General features: G+C 36.5%; 1 protein-coding gene across 2 annotated transcripts in view; it reads right to left on the reverse strand.

Annotated features, from left to right (window-relative positions):
• Window positions 1-11,765: 11,765 nt before the first annotated feature.
• Window positions 11,766-15,675, reverse strand: part of LOC120244186 (17-beta-hydroxysteroid dehydrogenase 13) — a 33,767-nt gene continuing 29,857 nt past the window's right edge. For both annotated transcript variants that reach the window (XM_039250574.1, XM_039250573.1), the window contains one exon: window positions 11,766-11,856. In XM_039250574.1, coding sequence (XP_039106505.1) covers window positions 11,766-11,856 — 91 coding nt within the window. The remainder of the gene's footprint in view (window positions 11,857-15,675) is intronic.

Consider the following 15,675-nt stretch of genomic DNA (forward strand, 5'->3'; position numbering starts at 1 on the left):
GCATTGAGGAGGGAACTTGTTGAGAGAAGCACTGGGTATTGTATGCAAATGATGAATCATGGGAATCTACTTCTGAAGCCAAGAGCACACTATATACACTGTGTGTTAGCTAACTGGACAATAAATTATATTTAAAAGAAAAAGAATTTCAAGATGGTGACAGCAGATCGTAAAACAGTTATGGGGCCATTCTTAGCACAGGGTCCTATACTATTGCACAGCTTACATTTCCACAAAGCTGATATTGTTTTTAACATACTGGCAAAACCAAAATTAATCAAGTAGTGTCTATATGATATAAAACCATCTGGTTTACTGAAACTGAATCTTTGGCACCGTTTAAGTAAAATGGTTGCTTTGAAGTTTTCTTAGGCCATCTATTTGCCTTGTGTTATATCAGTTTAACTCAGTTCTTTTCATACCTGGTTCTGCTGCCTACAGTCTTATCTTTAAGATAAGACCTGTGCTTGCTTACTGGATAATAACTGTGAAATTAATAGCTACTCATAGTTTTAAATATCAGCCCCAACAATGTTTTTAATTACACATTAAAGGGTCAGGCATTAGCTCAAATTTATTGAACACAGGGAGACCTTGTGATAAGTTCATGCAGATGCATAGGAAGAAAGCATGAAGAAGACATTCATGAAAATGTAATTATGTCCAATTATTAGGAAAGCAAAATTAGTTTACTTAACTTGTATATTTTCCTTTATGCTAATGATAGTAAATTGAAATGACACTAAGTCCCCTTTCTCCTATATTCTGCATGGCTCTAAGTTTCATATTTAGTTTGTCTTTTTGCAGATAAAAATTCCATTTTATATAAAAAGTCAAAGATTAAGAATTTGATGAGTATCTCTGCTTAGTTATTGGTACCTGGCCCTCTTTTACACATCAGAAAGATAACTGGGTCTCTGGGCAGCAAGCTCTCTGCATGTCCTGCTGTTTGCTGGGATGTAGGGTAACCAAGACCATCATCCTTTTATTTTTACATTCTCACAGTATGTGTTTCTCTACTACAGGCATTCCTGGCTGGCTCAGTCAGTGATGAACGTGATGCTTGATCTCAGGGTTGTGAATTCCAATCCTATGTTAGGTGTACAGATAATAAAAAGTAAAGTTTAAAACTTTTTTTTAAATGTTCAAACTACTTAGAGAACAACCTGGTGGTTGCCAGAGGGGAGGGGGGTAGAGAGATGGGTGAAATAAAGAGGATTAAGAGTACATTTATCATGATGAGCACTGAAGTAGTGTACAGAATTGTTGATTCACTATATTGTACACCTGAAACAAATATAACACTATGTTAATTATACTTGAAAAAAATTAAAATGTTCGAACTGAGTTTTAGTAAGAGATGGCTGATAACATGCAGTTTTCTGATTTAAGAATTTTTCTCTAAAATGTGTTTAACATCTGAGTTGTTTGTAGTTTTAGAGCAAACACTGATACTGGTGAAAATCTGAATTTGTCATAATAAGGCAATCTTTATATAAATCATCCAGTTTTAGTGCTTGAATGGGACATTTGTTGCCCCTTAACTCTAGAAAGATAAATTGGTGAGCTTCAATATCAATGCAACAAGCCCCTAGATTAAAATAAAAATTGAACATTTTACAAACAGACAAGCTCTTTCTATTCTTTGATTATGCCCTTTGCCCAATTACATATCATGTAATATAATGATTATCCAAATGTATATAATATTGAATTAGGGACTCGATTTACTTAATATGAGGGAATTAGGGGCTTGACTTATTTAATATGAAATGACATAATGTACATTGGATTAATCTAAAATAAAGAATATTTCCAATGATATAACATATAGGACTTGCTTAAAAATAATAGATGAAAGAGGTGGAAGCAATCTAAATGTCCACCGACAGATGAATAGACAAAGAAATGTGGTACGTATGTATAATAGAATGTTACACAACCTTAAAATAAGAAGGAAATCTTGTCACATGCTACAACATGGATGAACCTTGAGGACATTGTGTTAAGTGAAATGAGCCACTCATAAAAGGACAAATACCATATGATTCTACTCACATGAAGTATCTGAGGTAGTCAAAATCATAGAAACAAGAGATAAAAGGGCTGGGAGCAGGAGGAAAAGGGGAATTAGTATTTAACATTAAACTGTAAGGAAGTACTGTTACAGCTCTGTAAGATGAAAAAGTTCTAGAGATGTGTTGCACAACAATGTGAATACACTTAACACTACTTAACTGTGCACTTGAAAATGATTAAGAAGGAAAATTTAATGTTATGTGGTTTTTTAAATCACATATTTAAAAAATAATAGAAGAGGTGAAAGTCGGTAGAAATATAGATCAAACAAGTTGGCAAGAGCTGACAACTGGAGAGACTGCATGATGGGTAAAGAGATTCATTATACTATTTTAATGCATATTTTATAAATCTCTATAATAGAGAGCCAAGAAAAAAATACAAAGGTTTGTAACTCCTGGATAATATCTTAACATAATTTTTAATCACAAAGCACTCGTCATCCAAAATGCAAATAGCTTTTCTCTTATGAAAATTATATATTTAAAAAATGTTTTTAACACTTATTTACTTTTGAGAGACAGAGTGTTAGTTGGGAAGGGGCACAGAGAGAGGGAGACACAGAATTCGAAGACAGGCTCCAGTCTCAGAGCTGTCAGCACAGAGCCCAATGCAGGGCTTGAATCCACCAACCATGAGATAAGTCCGAGGCTTAACTGACTGAGCCACCCAAGCACTCCCCAAATTTTATATTTTAAATGTTAACTGTTGGGGCATCTGGGTGGCTCAGTTCGTTAAGTGTTGGGCTTCGGTTCAGGTCATGATCTCACAGTTCATGGGTTTGAGCCCTGCGTCCGGCTAGATGCTGTGTAGAGCATACTTGGAATTCTCTCTCTCTCTCTCTCTCTCTCTCTCTCTCCCTCCCTCCCTCCTTTACTCATGCTCCCTCAACTCTCTCTCTCAAAATAAATAAATAAATGTTAAAAAAAAAGTTAACTGTCAAAATGAAAGAGGAAAAAAAAGCCCTAACTCAGACAAACGACTACATAAATAAATAAATAAATGCCTGGGAAGACCTTGAAAATAGAAGTGACAATAGAAAAAAATTAAAAATCATCACCTATAAGCCACTGGAAATATTTCAGTTCATATCCTTCCAGAATTTAAATATATATATATATAATTTTTTACATATAAAAAATATAAAAATTTATATATATATAATTTTTTAAAAATGTTTTATTTATTTCTAGGAAAGAGCAAGAGAGACAGCGTGAACAGGGGAGGGTCAGAGAGAGAGGGAGTCACAGACTGAAACAGGCTCCAGGCTCTGAGCTGGCAGTCAGCACTGAGCCCGACTCGGGGCTCGAACCCACGAACCGCGAGATCATGACCTAAGCGAAAGTCGGACGCTTAACCGACTAAGCCACCCAGGCGCCCCTATATATAATTTTTTTTAAGTGATTATTTTTTGGGAGCCATTCTGAACTCACTAGTTGAGAAAACTCCCTGTGAGGTTAAGGCAAGTTTGCAAGGTCTCTTGCCATCAGATGATGACCAATACCCACCTCCACTTAATTGTTTCTGCTTGAGCACCGACACTCCGAATTACCTTGTTGATTGGTATTTGGAGTGACTTATTCTGGCCTTGATATTCTGATTGCACCTTGTGAAGGAATTTATTGTAGGAACTTCTTTTGTGATTATGGGAGCAAAGATGGTGCTTCCTGAAAATCCTATTTTTCCTTATACTTCCCCTTAAGCAAACAGGCTATTGACCCCTGCTGACAAAGAACGAACTTTGCCTTTGCAATGCTAAAAGCATTGTCTTGTTTGTATTTGAATGCTACAGATACCTTCCTTCCCCATATGATAAGCATCTAAATCACCTACATCAATCACTATTGATAAAGGTTATGCATGAGTCTTCTACAAATCTACGTTCTGGGAAATTTTTACATATCAAAGAAATTTGTCATCAAAAATCATTGTCTAAGGCAAATGACACTCCTGTGCTGTCCCCAATACACTTAACCATAAATAAAGCTAAGTCTCAGTCAGTGCAGAGATGTCTGCCTGGTTACTAGAAAGAATCTCGTGCCTCTCTCATCCCTCTCTCACCAACATCGTCCATCCTTCAGAGACCCCTGGGCCAGCTGGAGCTGGACTCCAGTAATTGTTTTTCTTGAGACAAAGTGAGAGGGTGCACACGCGAGTGAGAGAGAGAGAGAGAGAGAGAGAGAGAGAGAATCCCAAGCAGCTCCGAGCTGTCAGTGTGAAGCCTGACCTGGGGCTCAGTCTCGTGAGCCATGAAATCATGACCTGGTTTGAAATCAAGAGTCAGACGCTTAGCCAATTGAACCACCCAGGTGCCTCATAAAAATATATTTTTAAATATCATTTGTTGCTATCAGATAAAAAGAACCTATACTTACACCATATGGGAATTGACTTCTTTCTTGTTATCAAGAAAGTCTTTCAGGGCACCTGGCTCGTTCATTCAGTGGAGTATGTGACTCTTGATCTTGGGTTTGTGAGTTGGAGGCCCATGTTAGGTATAGAGATTTCTTAAAAATAAAATAAAATCTTTAAGATAAAAAAAGAAAGTCTTTCAAAATAGATCCATAAATTAGCAACTACACATTATATATGCAAAATTATGTTTAAGTGCAGACTGAAAAAGATCACATTCTAGAAATGGAAGGATTATAGCCTAAGGAGTTCAAGACAAGACACAGTTGGAAGATGGTTGTTCCATGCTATGCTTTCGGATTCTAAATAACAAATTCAACAAGACCAGAACACAGATTCTTCACGTGTTCCTGCACACTCTAGGTCAGATTTGAATTTGTGATTATTATCCAAGAAGTGTCAGAGCAATCTCTGAGTGATTGGAAGCCAGTATTTACAGGTAGCAAAATAGATAACACAAAGACAAAGATAATGATGTAACTAATGTTAAATAAATGGTAGTAAGACATTGTAGAGGCTAGAAGATACATATTATTTCAATGCAAACATGTTACAAATGTCATGGCATTATGAGTGATAACAGTATTGCTACTATTTCTTGTGGCAAAATATATGAAATTTGCAAGAAATAGCTCATTTGATAATAAAGAAAAAAAAGACAAATGATTCCTGGACTTGCAACAAGAAGTGATAGCTGAATATCAGGAAGAATGTTTACATGCACCAAATGGACAATAAATAAATAAATCTTCCTATTCTAAATCTTCATCAATAAGTCACTATACTTCACATGGACTTATGAATTTTATAATATATATTAAAAAAAAATTTTAAGTAACCTCTATATCCAACCTGGGGCTTGAACTTATGACCCTGAGACAGAGAGTCACATTCTCTATCATCTGAGCCAGGCTGGCGTCCTTTTATAATATATTTTTACATCAACTTATTTTTAATAAAAAAAATTATCTTGAGGGAGAGTGCAAGTAGGTGAGAGGCAAAGAGGGGGACAGAGGATCCGAAGCAGGCTCTGCACTGACAGGCTGACAGCAGTGAGCCTGATGTGGGGCTCGAACTCACAAATCATGAGATCATGACCTGAGCCAAAGTTGGCTGCTCAACCAACTGAGTCACCCAGGCTCCCCTTAAACTTTTTTTTAAATGTTTTATTTATTTTTGAGAAAGAGAGAATGGGGGAGGGGTAGAGAGCGAAGGAGACACTGAATCCAAAGCAGGCTCCAGCCTCTGAGCTGTCAGCACAGAGCCCGACATGGGACTTGAGCTCACCAACCACGAGATCATGACCTGGGCTGAAGTCTGATGCTTAATCAACTGAGCCACCCAGGTGCTCCTAAATCAACTTATTTTTATAAACAGGAGCCCCACAAGAAATATTTCCCTAGGGACTTTCAGACCCTAGAGATAGCCCTGGAACTGGGAATTTAGTGAGGTTAGAACCCATAGGGAGAATCGTGACTTGGTGCCTGTGATAGTAAAGCATTTAGAAACTCAGTTGGAACTTATAAGGAAGAAGTCTACACTCAAAATATTTAGGAAAATTGACAAAAAGAGCTCAATATTTGTGCTTCCAGGCATTTCTCTGAGCTTCCCTCATAAAGGATTAAAACCAAAAATGGAAATAAAAAGGAATATTTTCTTTGCAACTAACACAGGGATTTTATTTATTTGGTTCAATCCCTAACTCATATTTCTCAGATCCTTCCTCTCACACACAGGAAAATAAAAGCTTCTTACTAGTGTCCTATGTGGTCCCTAGTAATCTGGGTCCTGCCTACCTCTCTTAGCGCATCACCTACAATTCTGCCCACTTGGCACTGCCACTCTGGCCTCAAACAGTCCTTCCCAGAAGTTTGTTTTTTGTCAGCGTGTGCGTGTTCCTTTCCTTAGATATTTTCATTATTGGTATGCCTTCATTTCACACATATTTCTGCCCCATAATGTTGCTTTCAGAGAGGTCTTCCCTGACTCCATTATTTTAAGTATGCTTTCACAATACTTGTTGTTTGTTTGTTTGTTTACCCCACCTACTAGAACACGTGCTTCATTAAGGCAGGAAACTCATGTTTCCCCTGCGTCTAGAACTGTGGCTGATACTCAGTTGTTTGTTTATGTAAGTATAATTAACACAGTTTTATATTAGCTTCAGGTGTACAATCTAGTGATTCAATAATTCTGTACATACCCAATGCTCCTTATGATAGGTGTACTCTTAATCCCCTTTATCTATTTCATCCTTCCCCTCTCCCACTCTGATAACCATCAGTTTGTTCTCTGAATTTAAGAGTTTGGTTAATTTGTTTGTCTCTTTTACTCTTTATTCCTTTGTTTTGGTTCTTAAATTCCACATATGACTGAAATCATATAGTATTTGTCTTTCTCTGATTTATTTCACTTAGCATTACACACTCTAGCTTCATCTAGTTGTTGCAAATGGCAGGATTTCATTCTTTTTTTATGGTGGAGTAATATTCCATTGTATATGTATACCACATCTTCTTTATCCATTCATCAGTTGATGGACGCTTGGACTGCTTCCATATGTTTGCTATTCTAAATAATGCTGCTGCAATAAACATATCCGTGTTTTTGTTTTCTTTAGGTAAATACACAGTAGTGGAATTACTGGATCATATGGAAATTCTGTTTTTAACTTTTTTAAAAAAATGTTTTATTTATTTCTAGGAGAGAGAGAGAGACAGCGTGAGCAGGGGAGGGTCAGAGAGAGAGGGAGTCACAGACTAAAAAACAGGCTCCAGGCTCTGAGCCGGCAGTCAGCACAGAGCCCTACGCGGGGCTCAAACCCACGAACCGCGAGATCATGACCTAAGCGAGTGTCGGACGCTCAACCGACTAAGCCACCCAGGCGCCCCTGTTTTTAACTTTTTGAGGAACCTTTATATTCTTTTCCAGAGTGGCTGCACAGTTGGCCTTCCCACCAACAGTGCACGAGGGTTCATTTTCTCCACATCCTCACCAACACTTACTGCTTTTTGTCTTTGATTTTAGCCATTCTGACAGATGTGAGGTGATACCTCGTTGCGGTTTTGATTTGCATTTCCCTGATGATGAGTGATGTTGAGCATTCTTTCATGTGTCCATTGGCCATCTGTATGTCTTCTTTTGAAAAATGTCTACTCATGTTTTTTGCCCATTTTTTTCCCTTGGATTATTTGTGGTTTGTTGGTGTTGAGTTAAAGTTCCTTATATATTTTAGATATGAGCCCCTTGTTGGATATATCATTTGCAAATATCTTCTCCCATCTAGTAAGTTGCCTTCTTGTTTTATTGACGATTTCCTTCACTGCACAAATTTTTTTTTTTTTTTTTTTTTTTTTTTGCATAATCCCAATAGTTTAATTTTGGCTTTGTTTCCCTTGTCTCGGGAGACATGCATAGAGACAGAAAAATGTCTCTATGGCCACTGTCAAATAAATTATTGCCTATGTTTTCTCCTAAGAGTTTTATGGTTTTAGGTCTTACATTAGGTCTTTAACCCATTTTGAGTTTGTTTTTGTGTATGGTCTAAGAAAATGGTCCAGGTTCATTCTTTTTCATGTAGCTGTCCAGTTTTCTCAACACTGTTTGTTGAAGAGACTATCCTTTCCTATTACATATTCTTGCCTTCACTGTTGTAGATTAAGTGACCATTTAATTGTGGGTTTATTTCTGGACTCTTTATAGTGTTCTATTGATCTATGTGTCTATTTTTGCACTAATACCATACTGTTTCGTTTACTATAGCTTTGTAATGTATTTTGAAATCTGGAATTGTGATACCTCCAGATTTGCTCTTTTTCAAGATTGTTTTGGCTATTTTTGGGTCTTTTGTGGTTCCATATAAATTTTAGGATTTTTTTGTTCCAGTTCTCTGAAAAATGCTTTTGGTATTTTGATAGCAATTACATTAAATGTGTAGATTGTTTTGGGTAGTATGGACATTTTAACAATATTGGTTCTTCCAACCCGTGCGCATGGAGTATCCTTCCATTTGTGTTATCTTCAATTTCATTAATTAAAATTTTGTAGTTTTCAAAGTGTATGTCTCTCACCTCTTGGTTGAGTTTCTTCCTAGGTGTTTTATTCTTTTTGGTGCAATAGTAAATAAGCTTGTGTTTCTTAATTTCTCTTTCTGCCGCTTTATTTTTAGGGTTTTTTTAGTTCTCATTTTTAGTTCTAGCAGTTTTTTGGTGGTGTCTTTAACATTTCAATAAATAGTATCATGTCATCTGCAAATAGTCACAGTATAATTTCTTCCTTATCAATTTGGATGCCTTTTATTTATTTATTTTTTTCCTGATTCTTGAAGATAGGGCTTTGAGTACTAGGTTGAATAAAAGTGGTGAGAATGGGAGTGCCTGGGTGGCTCAGTCAGTTAAGCATCTGACTCTTGATCTTGGCTTAGGTCATGATCTCATGGTTTGTAAAATTGAGCCCTGTGTCAGGCTCTGCCCTGACTGTGTGGGGCCTGCTTAGGATTCTCTCTCTCCCTCCTCTCAGCCTCTCCCCTGCTTGCATGCGCACTCTCTCACTCTTGTTTCTATATCTTAGGACAGTTAGCTACATGTCCTAATCTTGAAAGTAGTGGCCTCATGAAGAAGAGGTCTTGGGCAGTGTCCCCAGTTCACCAGAACCAGATGTTTCAGGGGTGTCTCCCTTGTGTGTGGCTAGCATTCTACTGTTGTTGGCTGAGCCATGTTTGCTTTCAGTCTAGTTGGCTGCAATGGCCCACTTTGCCTGTCATGGGCAGGATTTGGTCCCTGTGCTGTTGAGGGGCCAATCTGGGGGCACCTTAGGCTTGTAGTTGGGTCAGACCATGTGTCTGCCCTCAATCTGTTTGCCAGGGCTATGGTTGCACTGAACTGCAGTGCATCCTTCTGGGTTGTCCTTTGAAAGGTTTTTGTTGATGGACAGGGCCTGAAGTTAGACCAGATATCTTCTCCCAGTTTGTCTGTTGGGATTTCGGTGACTCTGACCTACAGGACTCTCTCCCTGTACTGTCCCCTGTAAGCTTCTTGTGGTGAGTGGACTGGCAGTCCGATCAGGTATCTGCACCCAGCCCACTGCTAGGGCTGCTCTCAAAGTGATGTGTGGTTATCTTTCCCTCTCTTCTGTGAAGAAGTGACACTGGTCACTTTTGGAGCTGCTTGCAGATTGAGCTATTTCAAGGAGGCACCTGGAGTGGGGTGTGGATGGGGCAATTCCACTGTGGGAGATAGGCTTATATTTTCTACTTTCCATATTTCTCTTTTGAATTTTTATAATCACACTTTTATTTATTTTTAAAGTTTATGTATTTATTAATTTAGAGAGAGAGAGAGAAAGAGAACCAGCAGGGGAGGGACAGAGAAAAAGGGAGAGAGAGAATCTCAAGCAGGTCTGTACTGTCAGCACAGAACCCAAGGGGGGCTCAATTCCACAATCATAGCAACCTGATCTGAAATCAAGAGTCTGAACCATCCAGGCACCCTCTGTAATTACACTTTTTTTTTTTTAATGTTCATTCATCTTTGAGAGAGAGAGAGAGAGAGAGAGAGAGCGAGCATCAGTGGGGGAGGAGCAGTGAGAGGAGACACAGAATCTGAAGCAGGCTCCAGGCTCTGGAGCGAGCTCAAATGGCAGGCTCAAACCCACAAATCATGATGACCTGAGCAGAAGTTGGATGCTTAACTGACTGAGCCACCCAGGCACCCCTAAAATAATACATTTTAAAGTTTCACTCATAAAGTTCTTAGTTTTATTTTTAAAAATTTTATTGTTTTATTATTTTAAAAATTTAAAGAGAGAGAGAGAGAGAGAGAGTGCATGCAGAGGAAAACAGAGAGAGAATCCCAAGCAGGCTCCATACTTAGCATGGAGCCCAATATGGGGCTGAATCCCACAACCCTGGGATCATGACCTGAGGTGAAATAAACAGTTGGATGTTCAACCAATTGAGCCACTCAGGCATCTCTAAAGTTCCTAATTTTAAAGCAAAAAAAATTAAAATATCATCATGAACAAAAATTATTGCCAAAGTAACAAGGAAAAAAAACATCTCACAGCAATCATATTCTCCTCGGGGCCACACATAGAAAGGATTCAGTAAGTCATTTGATGAACCAACACTCTTACCATCAAAGAAGCCAAAGTTGAGAAACCCTTTAATATATGGGTGATATTACTATATAGACCCTTGCTTCCTGAAGGAGATTCATAGACTCAGAGATTAGAAATGAAAACTCTATTTTATAACCACAAGAGGTTATTTTTTAAAAGCACAACATATTTATCATTTGTTTTTAATAAATTGTTTTTATTAATGGCTTGTTTTAAATCATTTGTTTTTAATAAAAACAGGAGGATAGTCGATGTAAAAGCGTCTGTTACATATGAGAAAAACATAAAAATAAGAATAGTCTTAATGTGGTGGGAATCAAATTTCTTCCATATTAAAAAAAGAGACCACTCTTTTTTCTCTTTCTCCTCTCAGATCCATCATTAGTCAGCCTAATTCCTTTTCCTGTGTGAGTTTTCATGCTGAAGGTCAAAAATATCTAAACGTCTCTGGTCTCAATGGTATGTGAAAGCATAAACTATAAAGAAAGAGGTATCATGAGGTTAAAATTTCAGATATTCAGAGATTCAAGAGAGGGTCACCTTTTGTAATGTCATAGTATTTTAAGAGGTAATGAAAAAGGCAGAAAGTATGGAAGGTTCACTCTTAGTGGATATAAGACCTATACAAAGGACAGAATCAAGCAAGAAACTATAGAATACTGTTGCACTATTTTGGGCTGAAGAAAAAGGGAGAAACTAGAGAAAGATTCCAAATGTTGAATTTCACAGAAGTAACCTCTCTGTCCTTTGGAGCAAGTTGTCTGATTAAACTTGTTTCTAAACGCTAGCTCACACTCTGTACATGTTGACAAGGTCTTCAAACTTCCATGTGTAAATAAGTTCTCTTTGTATTTACTTTCAGAGAGGTAGCTTTGATCCCCTGTAATCAGAAAGAAAAAAAATCTCTTAAAGAAAAATGGCCTTTGAAGTATGTTTATGTAAGCATAGAAGTTTTTAAGAATGAAAAAGATCTGACTGTTAAAACTACATTAATATTCTTGAGAAAGATAGGTAATTAGTCTTGTTGATTTGGCTGCTGCTAATGTCAAACCAATGTTTTTAATATTAACATTATTGAAAAATGTGAAATAAAGCTTTGAAGCATTGATTCTAAACTTAGATTTACATCATTAAGGTGCATTTCTGGCTGCATTTATTCATTTCCCTTTGGTTTTGTGGCCAACCACTGCTTCAAACTGAATATTCTGTAAATGATGTATAGCTGCCAGGGCACGTTCAGGAAGAAATCTGTATGAAAAAAAGTAGAAAATTTTTCAGTTAAAAAATTTTGACATCAGGGTCCTTTTTTTTTTTTTTTGTCATCAGTTAAAATACCTTGAGAGTTATCTGGTTTGCATTTAATCTTTCTCTGTTCTTCCTTTCTTCCTTCACATCTACCTTTTTCCTTTGTGTATGTGTGTGTGTGTGTGTGTGTGTGTGTGTGTCTTTTAATACTCATAGTTCAAATACGATAGATATATAAAGAAAGCACTGATATATACCATTCTTTAAACCTTCTCATGTTAGTAAAATCTTATATGAAAGTTTATATGATAGAGATGTGAAATTGAAGGTCTGGACTTACTGCTGAAACTGTCAATAAATCCTGATATTAAGCATTCACAGAGAGACACCACCAGAACACATTTCATCCATCCCTCCACCTCTCCTTAAATATTTACTGAATATCTACTACACACTTTATAATAAGGTAGACAAAAGTCCTCGAAAAACAGTTCCTGCCTGAGGAATGTACTGTTGAGCTGAGAGGCTGAGATGAGATGAGAGGCCATCTTGAAATAATTATTAAAAAATAATAGCCTTCTCTAATTAAGGGCTATAACTGTGATGAGGATTAATATGGACTGAAATAGTGAAGGAAAACTTCAAGAGTGTTTGAGGATGGGTAATATTTGAGTAGGCATATGAAAGGAAGAGCCTATGTGTGAATACAAGAAAGCAGAGGTAAAACATTCTGCAAAGAAAGTCATATTGAAAAATACTTTGGTATTGTTGACTAGTGCAAGATTTACATCCTTGCCGTAAGTAAGATGGAAGATGAATGGATAAGCAAAGGGGCAGGGAAGTTCTGGCTGGGAGAAAGACAAATATAAGAGAGCTGGTACATGTATTGTAAGTATGCTCACAAGGAAACCTCCATATTAATACTTGCTTCTGCCCACAAAATTTTCTATCTCTGTAAAAGGAATTATTTGTGGAGAATATTAACTAAATTTCCCTGTTGCTGAGTAACAAACCATCATGAGAGCTCCACAATAATTCCAAAGATTTTGCGACATTTTTTCTTGTACAGGGATACTTATTCTCCAACTTGGACAGGATAAGGATGCTCATTATTTTGTTCATATACAAATATTCTCAGATTTTTATTTTTTTTCAACATTAATACAACCTGTTGTGAGCCCCATGAGAGGAAGAACCCATGACACTCATTTCCTACAGATGCTTAGAAACAAAACACTTAGTCAACGCTTGAGATGATGTTGCTATGAGGTTGAGGTTAGGATAATTTAAGTTAGTCTATTTAAGCTAAAATGGAAAATTGAAATTGATGCAGCAATGCAGTTTGTCCATTGTTATTGAATTGTTCTATTCCAAATTAGCAGTTTATATGGATTTGTTTCAAAATGACCCAAGAGCTTATGAAGTTTGTATAGTTATCTTCTCACTGCTACAGATTTCAATTTATTATAAACTGTCCCTCAGAAAAAGCTGATAGATTATCTCCTCTGAGTAAATAATCCTATCTCTTCTTAGCATTCTTTTTTTTCCCCAAAGATTTTTAAAAGTAATCACTACACCCAATGTGGGGCTTGAACTTATAACCCAATAGCAAGAGTTGCATGGTCTACCAAATGAACCAGCCATGCACCCCTCTTCCTACAATTCTATGTAAGTTCTGCCTCCTAGGCCCTTAATATCTAACTCCTGTGCCTTTTTCTATGGTAGGGGATTTCCTTGCGTTATGTTATTTTATTCTTATGATATCCTAAGACAGAAGGTATTATCACCATCCCCATTTTATATATGGAAAATCTGAGGTCATTAAATAGCTAATCCATGGTCAAAGAACTAATAAGTGGTAAAGTGGTTTTTAATCTTAGGTGGAACCTTCATTCCTAATCACTTTATTATATTGTGTTCATTTAAAAATGATAGAACAGCCTTCAGCAGAGATGATTTGGAAATCAGTAAAGTGGTAGAGAATATCATTTAAGTACTGAAAGACAAAAAAAAAAAAAATACTAACCTAGAGTTCTGTACTCAGTGAATGTATCTTTTAAAACTCAAGGCAACATAAAGAATTTGTTAAACATACAAAAGTTGAAAGAATTCATAACTAGCAGCTTCCCTGAGAAAATGTTAAAGGATATTCTTCAGGCAGAGGGGAAATGATACCAGATAGAAGTCTGGATCTACACAAATGAATAAAGAGCAATAGAAACATTAACCATATGGATGAACACTTAAGAATTTTCTTTGTTATTTAAATCTTTTTAAAAAAGGCATTGGCTGTTTAAACAAACAAAACTATGTAGTATGAGGTTTATAAAATATGTCAAAGTAAAATCTATGACAATCAGCATAAAGTAGTAAGGGAGAGATAGAAGTATACCATTGTAAGGTTATTAGACTATACATGAAGTGGTATAATATCAATTGGAGATTGGATGTGATAAGTTAAAGATGTATACTATGAACCCTAAAGCAATAACTAAGGTAACAAAATAAAGAATTATAGATAGTAAGCCAACAAAGAAAATAAAATGGAAACCTAAATATTCAATTAAACCAAAAGGAGGCAGAAAGAGAGAAAAAAGAAACCAAGATTAAAAGTGATAAATAGGAAACAAATAGCAAGCTTTAAAGTGGCTTTAAATCTAACTATATCAATAATCATATAAATGTAAAGAGTGTAAATATCCCCAATTAAAAAGCATAGATTGTCAAATTAGATTAAAAAAAAAAGAACCACCTATATACTGCCTACAAAAACACAATTCAGATATAAGAAAACAAATGGGTTAAGAGTAAAAGGACAGAATAAAATATAGTAAGATAATATTAATATAAAGAAGCTGAATTCCTGGGTTACAGGACTGGTTCAATATTTGCAAATCAGTCAATGTGATCCATCACATCAACAAAAGAAAAGATAAAAACCATATGATCATGTTGATAGATGCAGAAAAAGCATTTGACAAAATACAGCATCTTTCTTAATAAAGACCCTCGAGAAAGTCGGGATAGAAGGAACTTACTTAAACATCATCAAAGCCAGCTATGAGAAGCCTTCAGCTAACATCATCCTCAACGGGGAAAAACTGAGAGCTTTCCCCCTGAGATCAGGAACACGACAGGGATGTCCACTCTCACCACTATTGTTTAACATACTGCTGGAAGTCCTAACATCAGTCATCAGACAACGAAAGGAAATAAAAGGCATCAGAATTGGCAAAGAAGAAGTCAAACTTTCACTTTTCACAGACGACATGATACGCTAGAAAACCCGACAGACTCCACCAGGAGCCTACTAGAACTGATTCAAGAATTCAGCAAAGTTGCAGGGTACAAAATCAACGTACAGAAATCAGTTGCATTTTTATACACCAATAATGAAGCAACAAAAAGAGAAATCAAGAAACTGATCCCATTCACAATTGCACAAAAACCATAAAATACCTCGGAATAAACCTAACCAAGGATACAAGAGATCTGTATGATGAAAGCTATAGAAAACTTATGAAGGAAATTGAAGAAGACACAAAGAAATGGAAAAACATTCCATGCTCATGGATAGGAAGAATAAATATAGTTAAAACGTCATTACTACCCAAAGCAATCTACACATTCAATGCAATTCCAATCAAAATTGCACCAGTATACTTCTCAAAACTAGAACAAACTATTCTAAAATTTGTATGGAACCACAAAAGACCCCAAATAGCCAAAGTAATATTGAAGAAGAAAACCAAAATGGGAGGCATCACCATCCCAGACTTTAGCCTCTACCGCAAAGCTGTCATCATCAAGACAGTATGGTAT

Source organism: Hyaena hyaena, unplaced genomic scaffold (assembly GCF_003009895.1).
Source record: "Hyaena hyaena isolate Hyena2069 unplaced genomic scaffold, ASM300989v1 scaffold_373, whole genome shotgun sequence".
Classification (NCBI taxonomy): Eukaryota; Metazoa; Chordata; class Mammalia; order Carnivora; family Hyaenidae; genus Hyaena; species Hyaena hyaena.